We start from the raw sequence: 21,289 nt of genomic DNA on the forward strand, positions 1-21,289 counted from the left end.
TTTGTACAAGTCATGTTTCAAATCAACTGATGTTCACACAACTGAAACCCCAAAGTTTTGTGCATCGTGTCTGGCAGCAATTACTTTTGGTGAATATGACCTTTTACTTGGGTCCAAATTCCATAACCGACCTCTTTACGTCACAGGCGAAGTTGGAGGCACGACCATTAATCGAATCTTGTTAGATTGTGGTTCGTCCGTGAATCTTATCCCATTAAAGACACTCCATGCTATAGGGATGAGTGCCCGACAATTGTCTCCCTCTATGCTCACTATTTAAGGGTTCAACCAACAGGGGCAAAAAGCCATGGGCTCTATTGCACTGCAAATGGAAATAGGGGACCTATATTCATACAACGTCTTGCTAGGACGCCCGTGGCTGCATACATATGGCGTAGTCCCATCTACACTTCACCAGTGCTTCAAATACTTGGTGGATGGGGAGGTCAAGAGTGTTTCAGCTGACATGGACCCGTTCAGAGGCGAAGAGGTAAATTACTTTGATGCAAAGTTTTACGGTTCACCTAGTCTCTCATTCACACAACCATTAAAGGTTGATAAGGAGAAAAGGGCGACTGCCGAAGTAGGAAAATCACAAAAGGCAGAAGCACCTGAACCTTCAAGAGTAATTCGAGTGAAGCTATCACCTCGTGGTGCGTCATCCTCAAAAGTTGAAGAAGTCCCGACTGCAAAGGCTCCCAAGCCAAAGATAATTTTCAAGACTTCAAAAAAGAAGCCTAGTGAAAAGGAAACAGGCTCCTTGAAACAAACGATGGAGTCACTGATGACAACAAGTTACACTCGTCCTCTTCGAAAGATCAATCAGTCTATCCCAGGGGGTACTCTGGTCATTTCGACTACTTTTGGCAAAAACAATGGCCCGAGTCAACGAGTAGTTGTCCACAAAAAGTCATCATTGCCAGAGACAACGTCTGCTCCGTTCAAGATAAAGCTCAAAGGCCGTAAGGCAAAGAAAAGCGATGCTGGCCTCACAGTTCAAAATGAGAGTGGCGTACTCAAAGTGACTCTTCGAGGGCCACAGCCAGAAGCTTCCGAGCTCGAAGTGCTCACTAATATGGAACAAGCTATGTTTAGAGAAGATGAGATGAATTCAATGCCGCTTCGCATTTGTGTTCAAACGCCTAGGGCGTAAACAACCACACCGCATCTCAGTCTTTCAACGCTTGGAAAACCCTTCCAAATCTCAAAAAGAGAAAGTCCATAAAAGGAAATGGAGGGTTAAGAGTCAAGAGAAAGCTGTGATTAAAACAGTCAAAAAGGTGAAAATAAATGACGACCTTGAGCAGGTCAATTGCACCTCTTTTGAAGAAACAGTGGACCAAGATGATAATCCTCAAGACACCGAGGAATTCATTGACATAGTCCAGCCAGCTCCACCACAAATGGAGGAGGGAGGTCAAGCCACGATTGATAATCTCCAAGAAATTAATCTTGGTACAGCTGACAGCCCAAAACCAATCTTTGTTAGTGCTTCGCTGACACCGCAAGAATTAGAAGAATACACACAACTTTTGCAAGAATATCGAGATGTATTTGCATGGAGTTATCAAGACATGTCAGGTTTGGACCCAAAGGTTGCAGTTCACAAACTTGGGATACCTGATGAGACTCGATGGGTGAAACAAGCGCCACATCACTTTCGGCGAGAGCTAACAATCCAAATAGAAATTGAGATTGACAAGCTTATTGCTGCCGGTTTTATCCGAGAGGTTCAATATCCCACTTGGTTGTCCAATATTGTTCCAGTCCTCAAAAAAACTGGGGCACTACGTATATGTGTGGACTATAGAGACGTAAATGATGCGTGTCCAAAAGATGAGTTTCCGCTCCCAATTACAGAATTATTGGTAGACGCCACAACTGGTTTCGGTGCTCTATCTTTCATGGATGGATTCTCAGGTTACAACCAAATAAAAATGGCTGCAGAGGATCAAGAAAAAACTGCCTTCCGTACTCCAAAAGGAATATATTGCTACACTGTGATGCCTTTTGGGTTGAAAAATGCAGGGGCAACTTACCAAAGAGCCATGACGACAATCTTCAACGACATGCTTTACAATACCATCGAGTGCTACGTTGATGATTTGGTTGTTAAAACCAGAAAAAGAGAACATCATTTGAGTGACTTAAAACGAGTTTTTGATAGACTCCGAAAGCACCAGTTGAAAATGAATCCCTTAAAATGTGCATTTGGGGTAACTTCAGGCAAATTCCTTGGCTTTGTCGTTCGACATCGAGGAATTGAAATTGATCCCTAAAAAATTAAGGCAATCTGTGAAATGCCTCCCCCTCGAAATTTAAGGGAGTTGCGAGGGCTACAAGGGAGACTAGCCTATATACGACGGTTCATTTCAATTCTCTCTGGAAGGTGTCAACCATTCTCGAGGCTCATGGAGAAGGACGTTCCGTTCGTATGGGATCAAGCATGTCAAAATGCTTTGGAAAGCATTAAACAATATCTGTTGAATCCGCCCGTTCTAATGGCACCAATTAAAGGTAAACCTTTAATCTTGTATATTGCGGCATTAGAACGCTCGTTAGGGGCACTGCTCGCCCAACACAATGAGGATGGAAAAAAAAAATGCGCTGTATTACTTGAGTAGAACACTCGTGGGGGAAGAACAAAATTACACCCCCATCGAAAAGGTTTGCCTTGCATTGGTGTTTGCTGTCCAAAAATTATGACACTACATCCTCGCTCATAAAGTCATTTTGATTTCCAAGGTAGACCCACTTCGATATCTAATGTCCAAGCCTGTGCTCTCTGGGCGAATAGCCAAGTGGTCACTCCTCCTCTCTGAGTTTGAGATAAAATTTGTGCCACAAAAAGCAATCAAAGGGCAAGCTCTTGCTGATTTCTTGGCCGCACATCCTACGCCTGATAATATGGAGTTACCTGCTGATTTGCCCGATGAAGAGGTGTTCACAACAGAAGCACTCACATGGCAATTTTATTTTGATGGGGCAGCAAGAAGAAATGGAGCTGGCGCAGGATTAGTGTTCATCACGCCATCTGGGGGCTTAATCCCATACTCATTCTCTCTACTAGCCTTGTGTTCGAATAATGTGGCAGAATATGAGGCACTCATCATCTCATCATTGGCCTTGAAATTGCTCTCGAGATGCATATTGATTGCTTGCAAGCATATGGTGATTCACAGTTAGTCGTCAGACAATTGAATGGCCAATACGCAGTCAGAAATGCTACTCTCATCCCATACCATGAAAGGGCGAAATATCTCATGTCACAATTTCAAGACATTCATATCAGTCACATCCCGAGGTTAGAAAATGATAAAGCTGATGCACTAGCTAATTTGGTTGCATCGTTAACGCTACCTGACGAAAGGGACATCCAAATCACTATTGGGGAACGTTATTTACTAGCCCCAATTATAGAGAGAATTGAAGAAGTCGTTGATTCAAACGTCATTATGGCTTCCGAATGTGAGGAAGAAACATATGATCTCGATTGGCGCCATCCCATAATCGAGTATATCCAACATGGCAAGTTGCCAAATGACTCAAGAAAAAAGGCTGAAATCCGACGCAGAGCCATCCGGTTTCTGTATTTAAACGACACCTTGTACAAACGGTCATTTGATGGTATGTTGTTAAGGTGTCTGTCGAAACAAGACGCAACTAAAGCCCTTCATGATACTCATGCTGGCACTTGTGGTGCTCATCAAGCCGGTCCAAAACTCTCAAATCAACTGAAGAGATTGGGTTATTACTGGCCAACAATGGTCCAAGACTCAATGAAATTTACAACCACATGTAAAGATTTCCAGTTGCATGGGGACTTTATACACCAGCCACCCCCAACAATTGCATCCAACAACTTTGTCTTGGCCATTTGAAGCTTGGGGATTGGATGTTATTGGCATGATAAAGCCTAAGTCATCACGTCAACATCAATACATCTTGGCCGCGACCGATTACTTCTCTAAATGGGCTGAAGCAATTCCTTTAAAGGAGGTACGAGCAGACAATGTTACAAACTTCATAAGGAATCACATCATCTACCGTTATGGGGTTCCATCGAAGATAATTTATGACAATGCATTGTATTTCAAGTGCAAGTCCATGACCAAGTTGTGCGAGAAGTACAAGTTTCAACACTCGTCTTCCGCGAGTTACAATCCGTCCTCAAACGGACAAGCTGAAGCTTTCAATAAGGTTTTGTGTAATATCCTAAAGAAGATGGTCTTAGGAAATAAAAGAGACTGGCATGATCGTCTTCCCGAAGCATTATGGGCCTATAGGACGACCATACGCAACTCAACAAGATGTACATCATACAATCTGGTGTTTGGCTCCGTGGCCGTTCTACCGTTGGAAGTCCAATTGTCATCGTTAAGGGTAGCTTAACAGCTAACAAACCCCGACGAAAACACAAATGTGAGACTGGCAGAATTGGAAGCTCTAGACGAGAAAAGACTGGCAGCTCAACAAAGGCTCGAAATATACCAAGCTCAGGTTGCAGGGGCATTCAACAAGAAAGTTAAGTTCAGATCTTTTTCAATTGGAGATTTTGTTTTAACTGTCCGAAGACCCTTTGTCATTACCAGGAAAATGCATGGTAAGTTTGAGCCCAAGTGGGAGGGGCCCTACGTCATTACTAAGGTTTTCTCCAAGGGTGCTTACAAGTTGTCAAACTCCGAAGGCAAGTGCATATATTCTTGTGTGAATGGGAAATTTGTCAAGAAGTTTTATGCCTGATGTTAAAAAATGCTTGTTGGGCTGAAAACCCGAAAGGGCGGTCTAAGCAAAAATTAGAGCACCCAAAAAAAAAAAAAAGCTTTGTGGGTTGAAAAAGGGCGGCCCAAGCAAAGAACTACGGGTGACTTGATCCCTCAAAAGGGGTACGTAGGCAGTCTAGTCCCTCAAAAGCTAGATTCAGTCACAAGACCCAAAATCCCCCTTCATTATCTCAATTCAAGGAGGGTGAACTACGTTCGGCTTGATCCCTTCACAGGGTACGTAGGCAAGCTAGCCCAAAAGCTAGGTGCAACCATAAATTATCATAAATTCATTTTTTTCACCGATGGTATTAGCACGTGGTTAAACTGCTGTATACTATCCAAGAACTCCAACTTCACATGAGTATAAACTGTGAAATAGGAAAGCAAAATCCTGCAAAATCTTTATTCTGAAAATTGTTCTTGGTGAAAAAAAAAAAAAACATTACATGAGCAAAGAATACTGAAACAAAGGCCTACAAGAACGCTTATTGAAAGGAAAAAGCATGCTAAACAAAAAAATAATAATAATAGGTTCATCTTCTAGAGCTCGCTACAAGAAGAAAACAGGGCATTGATCAGACGATGGATCTCTTGCTCTTGAACCTTCATTGACCGTCGAGTGCTCCCGATATGGGGAAGTAGATCTTCTTTAGCATTAATTCTGGATTGTTGAAGCTGTATCGCTTGTTCATTCTGATGCTCCAAAGAAATCTCCAAGTTCATCTTTTGCATACTAAGGAAGGTTTTCTTAGTTTCATGCTCTTCCCGCATTAGACGAACTCTCTCTTCTGCTTCCCTGATGGTAGCTTCCTTGACATCTAAGTCTTCAATCTCTTTAGCAACCTCTGTAAGTTCTGTCTCAAGAGCCAGCTTGGTGTTTAAACATTCCTCGTGCCGACGAATCAAATCGTGAATCACATCAACATTCACATCTCCTAAGGCTTCAATATAAGCACTACTCTCGGAATGTCGCCTGGCAAGCTCAAAAATCCAGTCCACAAGTTGGGCAAACTGCTTGAATGCAGTTTCACCATGCCCAAGAATGTCAACGGTTGACCCCAAAAGTCGATGGGCTTGGATGATCTCGGAACGGTGCATATGAAGTTGAACAGGTGTCTCTGAGGAGTAAAGTCGGCTGAAGATACCTTCAATTTCTCTACTGATAAACTCCCGCCTACTCTAGTTCACTCCATTCCCAAGGATCTGACAAACAAAATTCTCTACTGAAACCAAATTTTGGAGGGGTCGCACAACTGCTATGGGCCCTACACCTTCAGGAAATGGGTCATCGGCTGGGCTATTCTGAGCTTGTTGAGATTCAGATTCTTCAGTTAGGGGGTTTGTCCCGTTGTCGCCCAAGTTGGAGTTACCACCCTCATGAAAAATGCTTTCCTCTTCACTGGAAGAAATGGGCTCAAAAGCTGGGATATCTGTATTAACAGGCTCCATTTCGCGAAGGGCGGTAGTATCATCAAACCTCATTTCCACTTGCACCGGATTGGAACTCTCTTCTTCGAGTACATGGATAGAGCTTCCAACCTCAACCTTGCTGTGATTATCATGACGTGCTTGTTTGAGATGTGAGTCTTGATTAATCCTGGGAGGGTGGGACATCGTGTGGTTAATCCCAGAAAAGTGTTGCCCTTTAACATTACGAATCCTCTTCTTATATCCTCTGCTCGAAGAAACACCATGAGGGGGTGAAGATGAATTGAAGCCTCTTTTGCTCATGCCTGTCGAGATACTTTTCAAATTATCAGTCACAAAGACGCGGTCCTTCCTTGGGACGTGCCTGTCTACCACTGAGAAAATTTTTGACACAGAAAAGCCCATGTAAGGTGCACATGCAATCATCCACCATCTACAATACCACCAAGAGCATTCTCCAATGCGGGTGGAGCATGGAATATAGAAGCGCGGCGTGGTATCTTTGCGTAGAAGGACCGCTTGGGCTCTCGCCAACTTCTCAATCCCACACCGTTGCCTCTCACAGACACTAAATAGAAGCTTGTTTGCAGGAACTCCTTGATCAAAGCCAAACTGACGAGCAAACCTGTTTGGGTAGTAAGGCTCCAACCAAAGATCGCCACCTACCCTTACAAGAAGCAGTGCAGAGCGTATGCAAATCAAGAACTCAAAGGCATCATCTGCAAGACTCTCCATGTCTAAAAGGATGCAGTCTTCATGTGCAAGGAAGACGCTGGGGCGATAAACCATAAACTCACTCTTGAAGATGATTCTAGCTTGATTGGAGCTGACATATTTGGCTTCAATCTAACTATACCTCGCTAAAAAAGGGTAATGTGCTGGAAAGTCATTATCACATTGACGATCGATTAGATCAGGAAAATGCTCCCCTAACCATCCAATCACATAATGAATGGGAAGATATGCATTAGCTAAGCCAGGACCTCTACGATGTGTGGCAACCGTACCAAGGGCATGATAAATAAGTCCCAACACTGCTGGAGCAAGTGAAACTCTGAACCCTTGCGCCATCAAACTTGCCATATAGAAACATTCTGGCCTTATAGTATTATCAAGGGGCAAGACAAAACGGCTAAGCCAAAAGGCTAGGAAAGCAGCCAACTGTCCTTCTCGTGAAATGTTCAAGGGAAGTTTGAAGTCTTCGGCTTTATGTTTGGGAATTATGTTATTGCTATTCCCAGCAGCACCATATATGGCTTCCCCATGAAAGAAATGCTCAATCCATTGGTCATGGAAAACTTGCCCTTTATTATGAAAAACGCATAGTTGAGCATGGATTCTCAAAAGTTCACCAACAGTTGAAGGATATAAGTCTTCACGGCATAATTCTTGGTTCAAGGGGACAAGTTCATCATATTGATAAGTCCATAAATATACTCATTTATGTACTCTCTTTACTTAGGTTTTGTAGAAGAATTAGACTTAAAAAGGGCTTATTACTTCACTTTTCTGATTTTCAGCTTTTCTGCGCTCTTAGAAGGTTTTTAAGGGAAAATCAACTTTTCGGAGGAATTTTAGTGCAAGGTCAATTGGAGATGAAAGCTAACACCTTGAAGTTGAATCTGTGATTTTTCCAGAATTTTCTACCGAGCCAATTGGTACAGTATTACAAGTAAAGTTAGCCCACGTGCAGACAGGACAGTTTCTTACATGTTACGTGAATATGAAGAAACGGAAGCCTTCCCGAATTTTCCAAGTTATGTGCTATATATGGTTGGAAAGATAAGACATTTATCTTTCTAAAATATATTTTTCCTGATTTTTCTAGAAGGCCGAAGATCCCCAAATCTTGTGACAATTGGGCTGAGCTGTATTTCCCTGTGGAGTTAGGAATTGTGATCTTTACTTTCCTATTTGGATTCCTTGTTTACCAAGACTTCTTGGACGACTTTTCAGTAAATTTTAGGGTTTAGGACTTTGATTTAAGTCATATAAAAGGCCAGCCAAGGCCCCATACAGAGGATTCACGTCCGAAGGAGATCAACCGCGCAAGAGGAAAAAGCTGCCAGCGAGTTCTTTCTTTTCCTTTCTTCTTTTAATTTTCAGTTCTTATGTATTTATTTTTGAGTTCATCCCAGAACATGAGTAACTAATTTCTTGTTAGTTAGGGCTTAATCTTGAAGCCCTAAACATGATTTCAATTCTATAAACAAGTTTGAATGGATTTTTCAGTTTCTACAAGCGGGATGATTTCGGTTTCTCGATGTTATGTGAATTCTGATATTTTGTTTCTTTGAGTAGCTAACTTTGAAGCATGTATCGGAATTACATTGTTGTAGAACATAGGTCAATTGCCATATTGAATGTGTTCTTGTTGGCAACGAATAATTGGGTTAAGAACTAGTTATGAGAAATCGATTCTTGAATTCCTAATAACAAATGCCATGTTTTAGGGTTTTTGTGACACTCATATTCTCTTTGATCTTAATGGATTCTTGATTGTTAATTTGAGTAAATGCCATACTGGATTTCAATTAAGAATACACGTATTGATGTAAATGCCATACACTTTACATACACTTAAGAGAGAATCATACAACTCGAGTCAAATGCCATGATCTTGTTGTGAGTGTCGTCATCATATGCTTGCTAGAAATTGATTATCTATTGTTGTTTATGGATTGATTGATTGTTTGGAGGTGGATAGTGAGTCCTAGCTATTGTTCTTGATTGATTTTAAACTAATTTCTCTTAAACTCTAATTTAAATTCTGTTTTGTTTTCTTTTATTTACAAAATCAAATCAAAACCCCCTTGGTGTTGGCGTGTGTGTGGAAGTCCTTGTGATTTCAATCTTTATATTGTTTTCGTGTTTAATTGTGTTCTAGTTTTCTTTGTGTGACATTGATAAACAAAAAAATCGTTATGAGGCTTGAGGCCTGTTGGAATAAAAAAAATCACAAAAAAAATTGAAACGTGGGATTGGACACCCACAATTCTGATACCCGTTTTTAGCCACATCTAGCAAGCAGTAAATTGAGGGTAGAGAGGTGGGGGTCTAAACTAATGAAAACTCTTAAGAGAGGTTAGTGGCTCCTATTTTTGGGGGAGTTGATTTTTCAGTTTCTTTGGCTTATAAAGAGGACAGCAGTAAAGAAATGGGGAAAGAGAAAAAAAGGGGAAGGAAACAACAGAAGAAGAAAACTGTTGCAGGAGAAAAATTACAAGAGCACAGACACAAGAGAATACTTTTGACAGGTATACTGCTTCTTTCAATTAGTTCTTGTTGGGTGGCAACCCTCAAATCATTTTCTTGGATGATGAATCCATATTGGGTGGCAACCCTCAAATCAAACTCTTGGATGATAAATCCATAATGGGTGGCAACCCCTAAATCATGAACAGCAAATCCATGAGAGGATTCCTGTTCAACAAAGCTCTGCCGAGCAAATGGAAATCCTCTGAAACAAAAATGGTGTTATAAGGGTTAATTCCAGAATGCACAGAAAAAACAAAAACAAAAAAAAAAGCGGCGTGAACTACCTTTTGGACTCTCTGGCCACTCCTCTCCATCTCTGTATGAGAAAGCCTTTACTTTTTTTTTTTTCTCTCTGAGTAAACTACATCAAAAAAAAAAAAAAAAAAAAAAAAAAAAAAGGAAGTTAGTCATGAAGAAAAGAACAGACAGAAAAAAAAAATGGAGATCTACAAGAAAAATGGTTGTTCACCACTTTGTGTTTAAAAAAAAAGATGAAACAGCCATGTTTTTCTTTTACTAGAGGAAAGCTGGGTGCATGCAATAAAAAAAAAAATAAACCAAGAGGAAAGTCAGCACGATTCGAGGGTCTGGCTTGATACTGCCTATAGCAGCAGCAAAACAAAATGGCCATCGGAAAGAAAAAGGTTGAAGACAGCACGTTGGTTTTCTATTGGGCTTGGTGTGGCAGGTTTGGTGTTGTAGATAACACCAACAAACAAAAGGAAAGAAACAGCAACCAAAAAAAATAAAGTGAAGAGGAAAAGTCAAAACAAAAAACAAAAAACACAAGAAACTTGGTATTGCAGAGGACAAAAAAGAGGAAAAAGACAAAAAAAAAGTTTGAAACCTATTGATATTTGCGTCAGTTTTTTCCTCTGGTTTTCTCCTTGTTTGCAAAGGTTCTGTGCTGATTATGATTTGATGTACTCTTTTGAAGACGGAAGAGATGCAGAAGAGATGCAATATTTGCGTTCAATTTGGACTGTTCTCAAGCACTTCAAATAAACATAGGAGTGCAAGGTCCGACTTACTTGGAAACGAACTCTACAAAGAGTTGGATAGTTATAAGGTTATATCAATTGGCTGCTTTACCATGGGCTCCTTGTTCGTGGGCTAACTATCAACAAATTTCAAAGACCCGAAATAGAAAAATGGGCTGTCAAAATAATTATCCATTAAATTTGCAAAGGCCCAAATTTCCTATCACATGGTTAGTGGATTAATTTAAAAAATCCTCATAGCCATATTGAGTCCAAATGCAAGTGTCAATTTTAGAAAATTAGTGGGTTAATCAAAATTGCTCATTATTTTTCTTGCACATTGACAAAAGGAAAAATGGTACAAAACCATCTAATTTTTCCCATGGGTCATCTACCCATGAAAATTCCAATGAGATTAAATTCAAATCTCTCAAACAGAAATTCTCAATTTGTGGGCCACACTTGCCCATTAATTTCCAATTTTTCTCATAGGTCATCTACCTATGAAAATCTTCAAAGTGTCTCAAAGACACAAATTCTAAATTATTAGGTCACACTTACCCATTAATTTCCAACTCAATTGGAACTACACCAGTTTGATCCCATCAAGGGTACGTAGGCAGTCTAACATCCCAATAGATGCAACTGCAACTCAATTGGAATTACTAGTTACATCAACCAAATTCCCACAAATCAAATATCTACCTCCATACAAATCTTTTTGGAACTACGCCGGTTTGATCCCATCAAGGGTACGTAGGCAATCTAGAGATTCAATCTAGATGCAACCATCCCAAACACAATTCCATATCGAATCCCTGGCTTAGTCAGCTAAATTCACTCAAACACTCCTCAATCAAATTCATTCAAATTCTTCCTTTTGCAATGAGTCATCTATTCAATACGAATTTTTGAACTACGTGTGGCTTGATTCCCGCAAGGGATACGTAGGCATCTTGAGGTTGGACTTGGGAGCAGCCGCAAAACCAAACACACACGTTCTGTTTCTTTATGATGGAATCAAAGGGTTTTCCCTTGAAGCAAGGGATTGTAATTAAGAGACTTGCGTCTCGAATAGGTCGAACCTAAAATAATAAAACCCCATTATATAATTAGTGGTGGTGAAATTATGTTGGGAGGTTCACATTTTTCTTCAACAAGGCCATTCAGAATATTTGTTCTGTGTGTGTAAATTTTATCTTGTGCATGCTGAACGTTTGGGGATTTTAAACTGTGACTTTGTTTACAGGTGAAAATTTGTTGGATTGAACCTTTTTCAGGGGAGACCCTGTCAGTTTTCTAGTAGAAGTCAAACCCTAAAGCAGTGTTTGGGATTAAGGCAAAAATGTTATTTTGGACATTTGTGTCGACACCTTTTATGTGTTGGACACGCACACGATTTGACACGGATTCCAAAGTGGAATTTGGGTCGGATCCTGTCAATTTAAGTTAACATAATTAAAAATAATAGGAAAAAGAAGAAGAAAATCAACCTAATCATCTTCATCTTGTTTTTGTTTTTTATTTTTTAATTCTTTTAGTTTCATATTTGTTAAGTTTTTGTAAGGGCTTTTTCGTTCCGGCAGCTACTTATGGGCCTAGGCTGCTGTAAAGAGCCAAATGTATGCAATTTCCCATTGAGTCTGAGTTCAAGGATCAGACCCTAAGAGTGCTTCGAAAGCATAGCTGAGCCTTAGGAAACACCTTGGTCTCCTTCACCAATGAAACTAACAATGGCTTATAGATAGATTCTTAGCTTGGCATGAGAAGCTTGTGGCATGGGAGCAAAGCAATCATGAGTTTAGCATTAAAGAGAGAGAGGGCTATGAGTTCCTATGAGAAACAGGGGTTCTAAGGAAAGGAGGAAGGGATTCTAAGAAGGTTTGTTGAAGAGAGAGAGAGATGGAGGGTATAATGGGTGTGTTGAGTAGTTTTCGGCAGCTTGATGAAAATTCTGTCAAGATTTGGAATAGCTTGTCAAAAGAGAAAATTGGAGGAGATGGAGGAATATGGCTCGAAATTGAAGGGTTCCAGGGGTGAGAGATGATGCTTGCTCTCTGAGTCTGGTTTACTTGCCTTCGATTGAGTTGTTTTCAATGGGTAGGAGACACCCCCTTTTATAGCCGCTGGAAGCTCCTCCTTCCCAAGAAACCCTAATGGCTTTTCTCCAATTTTGCTAAGTCTCCTCCTTCATTTCTCTTTTCTCCCCTTGACTCATCCTATTTTGTGAAATCCTTTTCTGTCCAAACACACAAAGACAAGGTTTTTGGGAGCTCTAAGGCTTTTCCCACAGTTGCTTCAGTGGTGATTTCCTATCTTTGGTTATCACCTCTCCTTCTTTCCTCCCTTATTTCATGGTAAGGTCTGGTAAATGAAGGAGATAGATAACTTTGGCTGGTCTGAAGTGTGTTTTGCTCAAGTATCCTTTGGTTTTTTGGATGTCTTGTGTTGGGATTTGTCTTTGGACATGTGCTAGAGCCTCCCAGCAACTTACAGACATAAACATTTTGGCTTTCATCGTGGTCCATGTTTCCAGCTAAGTGCTGGAGACTACAGATATTTTCTTTGGTTGCTTGGGCTTTCCTAAAGTGATGGGTTAGCTCGTTAAGGGAATGGGCTAATCTCTTTAGGTGATGGACTATTTTATCAAAATGATGGGCTAATTTCCCTAGAGTATTGGGCTGGTTTTTTCTAGAGTATTGGGCTTTTTCTCTCTTTTATGCTTACCCATATATTTGGGCTCAAGAAATGGGCTTGAGTTTTGGGGCTCCCAAGCAGCCCAAAACTTCCATTTCTTGGCTCATCAATGGGCCTCATGAAAGCTCGTTACCATCCATACTACAACCCACTTAGCAAGTCCCGGGCATTCGTGTGGCTTGGGCCCACTTAAGCTTGTAACGTGGCTAGGTGTAAAATAATAATTTCCCGCTTGGCATGGCATGGCATGTTGATTGGCGTGCTTGAATTTTATCGTCTTTGAAAAGAGGCATGATGTTTGACATGATAATTAGCATGGGCTCGTAGAGCTAGTGTATTTTATAGGCTCATCTCGATTCTTAGCATGACAGATTATTTATTTGGCATGGCACGTGGACTGTGGCTCGTGCGAGCGCGTGTGATGAATTTTTGCTTGCTTCAAGTCGGATATTTTCTTAATAAGGTGTTTTACTGGGTCGGGAATTTATTTGGGCCTGACCCTGGATTTTTTGGGCCTTAACAGTTTTTAATTATAATGACTTGACTTAACGGAAATTTTAACGGAGTTACACGTGGTGGTAAATTGCTACACTTTATAAATTTTAGGTAGTTATTAATGAAAATTAAAAATTCAGGTGGTAAACATGCATATGCCTAAAAATTCACGTGGTATTTATACAAATTTTCCTAAATTTAAATATAATTGAAGAGATGAGGGGGGAAAGTAAATTGCGTAAAGTAAATGACAGAAATTAACGTGCATAAATTAAAGAATTTAAAGACGAGTGCATAATGTAAATTGCGTAAAATAAATAATTGAAATGTGAGTGGGTAAATTGAAGTGCGGAAAGTAAACTAGAATACAAGAACGATAAAGATTAAACTAAGAGACTTGAATTTAAATGAAATTGAAATACAAGAACAAGAATGTAAACTAGACTAGTGCATTGAAAGGTAAAGACATAATTGAAATTTATGGGAATTAGGGCGAAAAAATAAGTACTAGACTATAAGCTACATTGCACTACTCCTAAGATAAGAAATGAAAACAATATAAAATGACAAGTTGTGTGTTGTGTCACAGATCTTTTCTCTTTTCCAAAAACTTGGTATTTATAGGGGCTTTGGTACGTCCCAATTTGATCGGTCGTCAATTGGCCTTCAAATTAGTCATAATTTCATACAATCCTCCTCCGGATGTTCTCTCCCCATTTATGCTTCAGGTGATTTTATGCATTCAGCTTGTTCTAGTCAAGGTATTAAATATCGATATTATCGGCGATATTATCCCAATAATATCTGATTTTTGGGGGGCCGATATTTTAGCAACTAACCATAGTGTTATCGTCAATATATCGATATTATCCCGATATTATCCCAATATTATCCTGATAATATCGGGGAGATAACTTCAACATTTTTATGAATGATTTGGGCAATATATCGAGATATTATCGATAATATCCCAATACGAAACCCAAAAAATACATGAAATTTTTGAAAAGCTTCCCCTGTTGCGCATAGAAGGATTCGAACCCCTCCCATTTTACTCCTTCAACACCTTAACCACCATATCACTTATGTTTTTGTGAAGTTAAGAAGATGACTCGTAGAGAAAGAGGCAAGGGGACTTTGTCAAGTCAAGAAGATGACTCGTTATCTATAACTTCGGACTCTGTTGGAGTAGGAAGTAGTAACTATGGTTATACTCATAACCAACCATTTCCCTACCCTTCATATCTCATTCCTGTTGGGATGGAATCAAGCGACTCATGGAAAGAATCCGATACTCAATCTTCAAATGATTTTGCTTATGTACAACGTCAACCAATCTCGGATCCATATGGGTGGCATGTTAACAATTACATGCAAAACTATTTTGGGGATTTATCATTTGATGACTACTCTTCAAAATATACTTACTCTACACATAGAGATGATGAAGATAGTCAAAATTTTGAACCAAATAGGAACTCTATGTGGTACTAAGTCACTCATGTATCTTACCATGCAATGTATAAAGTGTAAAATATTGTAGTAATTCATTATATATAAATGATTATGGTGTATTTAATCTTCTTTCATTAATTACTACATATTTTCTACACTTACAGTGTTTGCCAGCTCGCTATATAATCAACTTAAATTAGTTAAATCCATCATGCAATGCATTTACTTCCAATTTTTTGTGACAAACTAATAGATAATTGACTAAACAAACATCCTGCAAAGTTTCAATAAAAATTTCCAAGTTTTTCTTACAATTTCCGTGGTTTTTCTTCAATTTTTACCGATACCGATAATATCCCGATATTTCCATCGATATTTTCGTATTTTTGGACTTCCGATATTTCCGATACCACCGATATTTTAGACCTTGGTTCTAGTCATTCGGTCGTATTTAGGCATTTGACCACTTTTATGTGCTCGGCCGTTTTCACATGCTCGACCGCATTCTGTCGGCCTCTAGACAATTTTGCACATAAACCATTGTTTGATAAATGCCATTAATATTCCACGAACAGTACAAAGAGAAACCGGCATGTTAACACTGATCTCATCAAAACCTTCTCAGGAAACTAAGTCCGAGCGAGAAAAGAGTATCACACATGCAACAAACTAACAAAAGAGTCCAAACAAAACCAAAACCACAAAACAAACACTTCTAAAACAAATCTAACCCCCCCCCCCCCCCCCCCCAAATATAAGCTATTAGCAACCCATCGAAAGAGCACACCAACACCTATTAGATTTTGTCAAAGAAGGCCTCATATGCAAACATAGTCCTTTATACAGCACGAGAATTGTTTAGCATGCAATGGGTCATAACCAAAAGAACACCAAAACGAGACTAAAAGAAACCCATCAAAAGAGCACACCACCGCCTCTCAGGTTCTGTCAAAGAATGCCTCCTAGGTAAACGCAGTCCTTTGTACATCACGAGAATTGTTTAGGATGCAATGGGTCATAACCAAAAGAACACCAAAACGAGACAGTCACATGAACAAAACACAAAATAAAGAAGAACTACCACCAAATGCCGCTTCCACCAAACAAGACAAAACAAAGCACTACTGCAAGCCCAACAATTAACAACCCACCAAAATGTATGATTGTCAAAGAAAACCTCCTATGCGTACTACATGTGTTTTTTTTTTGCTAATGATTAGGCTTCATGTTCATAGTTTGAAATGTTGGTGCTATTTTTTTTTTTTTTTTTAAATTTAATTTTGTTTGAGGGTCAGTTGATGACAACAAATAAAATCATATATTTTGACATATTTTCTTTTAAATTTATTTTCCTTCATTATTTTCTTTTATTAAGACTTTTTGGTGAATCAATAAATTGATAAACATAGCTAGGGGTGGGTGTGGTTTGATTCGGTTCAGTTTCTACCTTGAACTGGAATCGAAACTGATACTATTTAACTGGTCCGATTAGGTTTGGTTTTAATAAAATAAAATTATAAAATCAGCCAATCTAGTTTGAACCAATTTCGGTCCGGTTTATGAATCGGTCTGATTTTAGACCGGATTATTATTTATTTATTTCAAATTATTTTTTTATACAAATTCCAACTAAAATTTTATTTTTTGGGCTTGAAAATTAACAAATGATCTAATTTCATACAAAGAGAGATATTGGGCCTAGAAAATAGAGATGTTTTGAAGTTGGGCTTGGGGAAATATTAGTTATGACAGTAAAATTGTAGCATTAGATTTAAATAATGTTGTCAAAATAAAAATAAAAATAATACACAACCGGTCCGATGTGAAATTGAAACCGAAACCGATTGGGATTCGATTCGATCTGTTCTGATGTCGATTTGTTGACTTTTGGGTCAACTGGTATTTTTTTCCGATTTTTTTTCATCTGGTCAGATTTGGTGTTCTTGTTTTTCGGTCCCGATGCCTACCCTTAAACACAGCCAAACGAAAAAGAGAAAAGAAAGGAAAAGAAACCAGCTTTGACAATATGAGGCGTAAATGCATTTATTAATTGTCAAGCATGAAATAAATCAAGTATGTGCCGTTAAAGGGATCCAGAAGAAACAAACAATAAAGTATCAAGCCATGCAAAGAGGTTGTAGCTCAAGTAATTAAGAGCATTTATCCATGCATCTTAGGTCCTTGATACGATTCTCCCCTCCCCCAATTTTGCTTATATAAAAAAAAGTATCAAGCATGATCCCCAAATACCAGCAATGGTTTTTAGAGAGCTTGGAGCTTAAGCAAGTTAATTGCTAGACTGCAACAAATATATATCTCATTTTCAAAAAGTAATTCTACCTCTCAACGAAACTTGCAGCCCACGCTAGGTAATCAATCAAACAGAGCAAATCCAAGATGTATTGTTGACGTCTTTGGTAATCTCTCAATCCCTGTGCATTTATGCATTTTACTTTTTACAAGTTTTAAACCAAACGCAGGAGGAGCTTGTTGACACATGCCTTTGCAACTTAGTATCACTTCTAGTTGGAAAATTCCACCATTAGCAAGTTGATCATTGGTAATGTAATGTTACAAGTACTTGATCAATGCCCAGGTAACAATTATTAAAATCACAACCGCAATGACGAGTAGGATCAAAGAAGAACAACCGCCTTTGGTGCGTTTGTTCAGCACAGCCAATTTTTTTTGCACCCGCTGTTTCAAGAACAAACACTGTCAATATGAGTTTAAATTCAATTAAATATAAAAGTGGAGGGGTATAACAAATCAAATCGGGTGAAGCGATACCAAAATACACAGATTTTGTTTAGGGTTTGTTGTTCAAAAAAGTTTTGAGATTTATATTCTCTTTCTCTTTGACTATCTGATCATTAAGGTGGGTACTATGTATGCCCGAAAGAGGTCAGTTTATTTAAAACTATATGTCTACTCGGTGCTGTCCCATGAAATTCAAGCTAGGAAAGCAAGCAATAATATGGTAATGATAACCTGTAGGTTGGAATTTGTTGAGTCCACATGCTGGTCCAGATTATCCTGCATATCGTTTAAGAAAGACAAGTTAAAAAAACTGCAGAAGTCTTCATTGCAACTCTGGTTGGACATAAAAGACACCATAATAAAGTAAATTGGAGAATCAGCAAAAGATTCAACCAGAAGCATAGCGTGCAGATCAAGTTCTTCATTTACTGCCAACGCTATGTGTTTTGTACTAATAACTGTCTCCTCCAATTTTTCAAGTCCTTCATCTTGTTCTGCTAGGAATGCAAAACACATTACCATTAGTCGCAGACTAAATCAACTATTACAGAAAGTAAAAACCATTGAATTTACAATCACATGCCCTTCATGATTTGCCGTTGAAAGCTAACAAGACCATGGTTGTCTAAATCAGCCGTTCTGCTCATTATATCATCCATCTTCTTATCAGGGCCAAGCAAGTTCTGTCTATTAGCAAGGCTAGACATGTTGAGAGCAATAGCCATTTGATCAGCTTTAGAACTCAAATTTGTGAGCATATCTTTACGACGATTTATTTCTTTCCCTGTTCTGTTTATCACAGCATTAATTAAAACTTGTACAAAGAGTGAAAACCAGCTAAAATAAAGTACCATATGAACAGAAGAACTTTTTTGCTTGCACAAAAGTAGTTGCTACCATTACACGCTACTCATTTGACTTTAGTAAACATCTTAACCAAAATCCTCTCAGATTTCCAAAAAAGCAATCCTAATCCCATGACTTCGATATTCGATACCTAAACATGCCTTTTGACACAATTCAGGAGAAACACCACATTACAACCCACCACTATAGGAGCACATCATACAGACTCATCAGCAATGCATAGCAGAAGTTAGGGTTTATAGACATTAGTCAATTGTACAAGCAAATAAGCAATTTTGAACCCAAAGAAAAAAGATTACAGCAACAGTAGACCAGGAATCTGTCAGACTGTCTCATTAGAAAACATTATCTATCATATACAATTTTTTTTATACATATGTTTGTTCTCTGAGTTTTCAAACTTAAAACCATTGTATATTTATAAATGCAATCAAATATACACAAACATATGCTACAATGAACACAATCAGATCACCATTCATTAATTGATATCCCATTGTACAAATGTTTTTTTTTTTCAAATTCAGATCAGAACAAAACAAAAAAATCCATTTTTGTAAGATTAGAAACTACTTTCACGAACAAGAAAAAAAAATCCATCTATCTATTACAAAAGATTTTACTGGATAAACTTAAGTGAATTAATGTTTAGTTGTTAAAAACATAGAATGAATCAACAGATATTTGATTAAGGAGATAATATGCACAAAATAACAAACATTCTAAATAAAATATTAAATCTTTCTTCTGTCATTATATTTGGTCTCCTTCCTTTTCCCTCTACAACCTGGATCAACTAGTTTTCGACACTAGTTCATTCTCAGGTCATTGTTCCAATTGACTACTAAAACATATCAAAGAACTTCTCACATTCTTTTTTTATTAGTTCCAACGTCATCCTTGAAGTAATATTAACTTATATTGCACATTTCACATTCCAAGATGAGGAAGGTTCAATTGATACCTTATATTAGTATTTCATTTTTTCTGATAAGAAAATGGATGGAATATAATAAAATCGAACAACCTTTAGGTTCCTATGAAATGAGGTTTGGAGTAAAGCCACTAAGAAGTACCGGGGGATACAAAAGGAAATTCAAGCTAAATATTGGTCATGGGTTAAGAACAGGAATTGAACTCTACGAGAATACTCACATTGACTGCTTGTTGGGAAGTTTAGACAAGAGTGACTGCAAAGTCTCAAGCTTTGTCCTTAGTATTGTAACCTTTCTTCGAGTTGCAGACATATGACGTTGTGTTTCGGGTCCAGAGGGTGGCAAAGAACTCCTTCCAGAAATCATACCACTGATTTCATCAGCAAGCTTTGAAGCATCATTGAATTCTCGCATCCATGAGTCAGGAGATGCCATTACTTTACTGCCAATGCCAGACATATTGATATTAGTATGAATGTACGCATAGCCACTAAGCACATGGTTTAGTGCCCATTTGGGACTGCTTCTGTTTTAAGCATTTCTGCCAAAAGCTGTCTGAAGCGCTTCTAGCTCTTGGTAAACATTTATAATTTTAAATTACCTAATGAATACACATATCCATCCAGTTACATGATCATATAGCCTAATTAGAAGAAGTGCACCCTAAAACAAAATCATCATTAAAATTTAAAAGCAGATCATATATTAATTTCTTACAACACATGGTCATGTTAGCTTGCATGCTGACACTGACAGCAGATACAGGTGACTAGATATAAAATATATATGCATATTTTACAATTTTTCAGTGAACCCAGATTTGATTTTAGCGCTGCAAGGGTTTAGAGGTGTCAACGACAATAATCATAAATTCCTTCAATTTTAATTTACTAGTTCTAGTTCATACCAATTCCAATTGTAGACGGACAGAGAAAAGCATAATAAAGACATTACCAGATTCGATATAATCTTACTTGTTGTGAGGGATTTTGATTCAAATCAGAGTGGGCGTTGGAGAAACAGAGACGCGGACTTGAAGGTGAGAAGAGGTAAGAAAGAGCCCCGTTGCTTCCCAGAAAATGAAGTACAATAGACAGAGGAAACAAATCCAACCAAAAAAACAAAACCGAAAACAAACAGACAAAAGAGAGAGAGAGAGAGAGAGAGAGAGAGAGAGAGTTTTTATTTTATTTTGTTTATATTCCTGTTCTTTTGTCTGTTTTCCAATGAATGCTCATTAATGACTAGCATTCTCCAGGAAAAAAAGAGAGGACTAGTTTGCGTGTTTGTTTTATTTTTATAATATATTTTTTATACAAATCATATTGGAAAAGGAGAATCGATCCTAGAATATTGGATAGAAATGTAAATACTTTAACCACATGAGCTATAAGTTCATGCAAGTATGACTGTTTTATTAAATCATAAGACTTTATTATTATTATTATTATTTTATTTTCTTTGGTCCGATTTGAACTATTTCAATTTTGAGCTTGCATGAGTTTTTTATTAGATCGGAGATTTTTTATTATTTTTATTTTTATTATTTTCTTTGGTCCGATTTGAAGTATTTCAATTTTGAACAACTCCAAGATCGTATGCCTAGACAGTACTCTAGTTGATGAGATGATCAAAGCCCAAAACGGGG

General features: G+C 38.3%; 4 protein-coding genes across 4 annotated transcripts; 3 read left to right on the forward strand and 1 right to left on the reverse strand.

The window, feature by feature from the left end:
• Window positions 1-307: 307 nt before the first annotated feature.
• LOC148292903 (uncharacterized) lies at window positions 308-2,279 on the forward strand. The gene is made up of 2 exons (XM_088244493.1): window positions 308-1,132; window positions 1,308-2,279. The coding sequence occupies exons 1-2, from the start codon at window positions 308-310 to the stop codon at window positions 2,277-2,279; spliced, it is 1,797 nt and encodes a 598-aa protein (XP_088100619.1).
• Window positions 2,280-2,766: 487 nt separating this feature from the next.
• On the forward strand, window positions 2,767-3,881 carry LOC148292904 (uncharacterized). The gene is made up of 2 exons (XM_088244495.1): window positions 2,767-3,102; window positions 3,183-3,881. Exons 1-2 carry the CDS (start codon window positions 2,767-2,769, stop codon window positions 3,879-3,881), a joined length of 1,035 nt encoding a protein of 344 aa, XP_088100621.1.
• A 25-nt stretch (window positions 3,882-3,906) lies between these two features.
• Window positions 3,907-4,743, forward strand: LOC110763657 (uncharacterized). Its single transcript, XM_021966489.1, has 2 exons — window positions 3,907-4,200; window positions 4,396-4,743. Exons 1-2 carry the CDS (start codon window positions 3,907-3,909, stop codon window positions 4,741-4,743), a joined length of 642 nt encoding a protein of 213 aa, XP_021822181.1.
• Window positions 4,744-17,178: 12,435 nt separating this feature from the next.
• LOC110763666 (syntaxin-51) lies at window positions 17,179-20,911 on the reverse strand. Its single transcript, XM_021966497.2, has 6 exons — window positions 20,616-20,911; window positions 19,862-20,083; window positions 18,423-18,628; window positions 18,233-18,333; window positions 18,071-18,115; window positions 17,179-17,776 (listed from the first exon to the last, which is right to left on the reverse strand). The coding sequence occupies exons 2-6, from the start codon at window positions 20,074-20,076 to the stop codon at window positions 17,651-17,653; spliced, it is 693 nt and encodes a 230-aa protein (XP_021822189.1). The 5' UTR covers window positions 20,077-20,083; window positions 20,616-20,911; the 3' UTR covers window positions 17,179-17,650.
• Between the last annotated feature and the right edge of the window lie 378 nt (window positions 20,912-21,289).

Source organism: Prunus avium, chromosome 7 (genome assembly GCF_965620075.1).
Source record: "Prunus avium chromosome 7, drPruAviu1.hap1.1, whole genome shotgun sequence".
Lineage (NCBI taxonomy): Eukaryota > Viridiplantae > Streptophyta > Magnoliopsida > Rosales > Rosaceae > Prunus > Prunus avium.

What these genes read in the sequence shown, in the direction of transcription:
- LOC110763666 (XM_021966497.2), bottom strand. Translation starts at nt 20,076, where the DNA reads ATGGCATCTCCTGACTCATGGATGCGAGAATTCAATGATGCTTCAAAG. An exon ending in ATCTGCACGCTATGCTTCTG is followed by an intron (nt 18,116 to 18,232) that starts GTTGAATCTTTT and finishes AACGATATGCAG; the next exon opens with GATAATCTGGACCAGCATGT. An exon ending in CAACAAATTCCAACCTACAG is followed by an intron (nt 17,777 to 18,070) that starts GTTATCATTACC and finishes TTCTTGAAACAG; the next exon opens with CGGGTGCAAAAAAAATTGGC.
- LOC110763657 (XM_021966489.1), top strand. Translation starts at nt 3,907, where the DNA reads ATGATAAAGCCTAAGTCATCACGTCAACATCAATACATCTTGGCCGCG. An exon ending in AAGCTGAAGCTTTCAATAAG is followed by an intron (nt 4,201 to 4,395) that starts GTTTTGTGTAAT and finishes GTAGCTTAACAG; the next exon opens with CTAACAAACCCCGACGAAAA.
- LOC148292903 (XM_088244493.1), top strand. Translation starts at nt 308, where the DNA reads ATGGGCTCTATTGCACTGCAAATGGAAATAGGGGACCTATATTCATAC. An exon ending in CAATGCCGCTTCGCATTTGT is followed by an intron (nt 1,133 to 1,307) that starts GTTCAAACGCCT and finishes GACCTTGAGCAG; the next exon opens with GTCAATTGCACCTCTTTTGA.
- LOC148292904 (XM_088244495.1), top strand. Translation starts at nt 2,767, where the DNA reads ATGTCCAAGCCTGTGCTCTCTGGGCGAATAGCCAAGTGGTCACTCCTC. An exon ending in ATAATGTGGCAGAATATGAG is followed by an intron (nt 3,103 to 3,182) that starts GCACTCATCATC and finishes GGTGATTCACAG; the next exon opens with TTAGTCGTCAGACAATTGAA.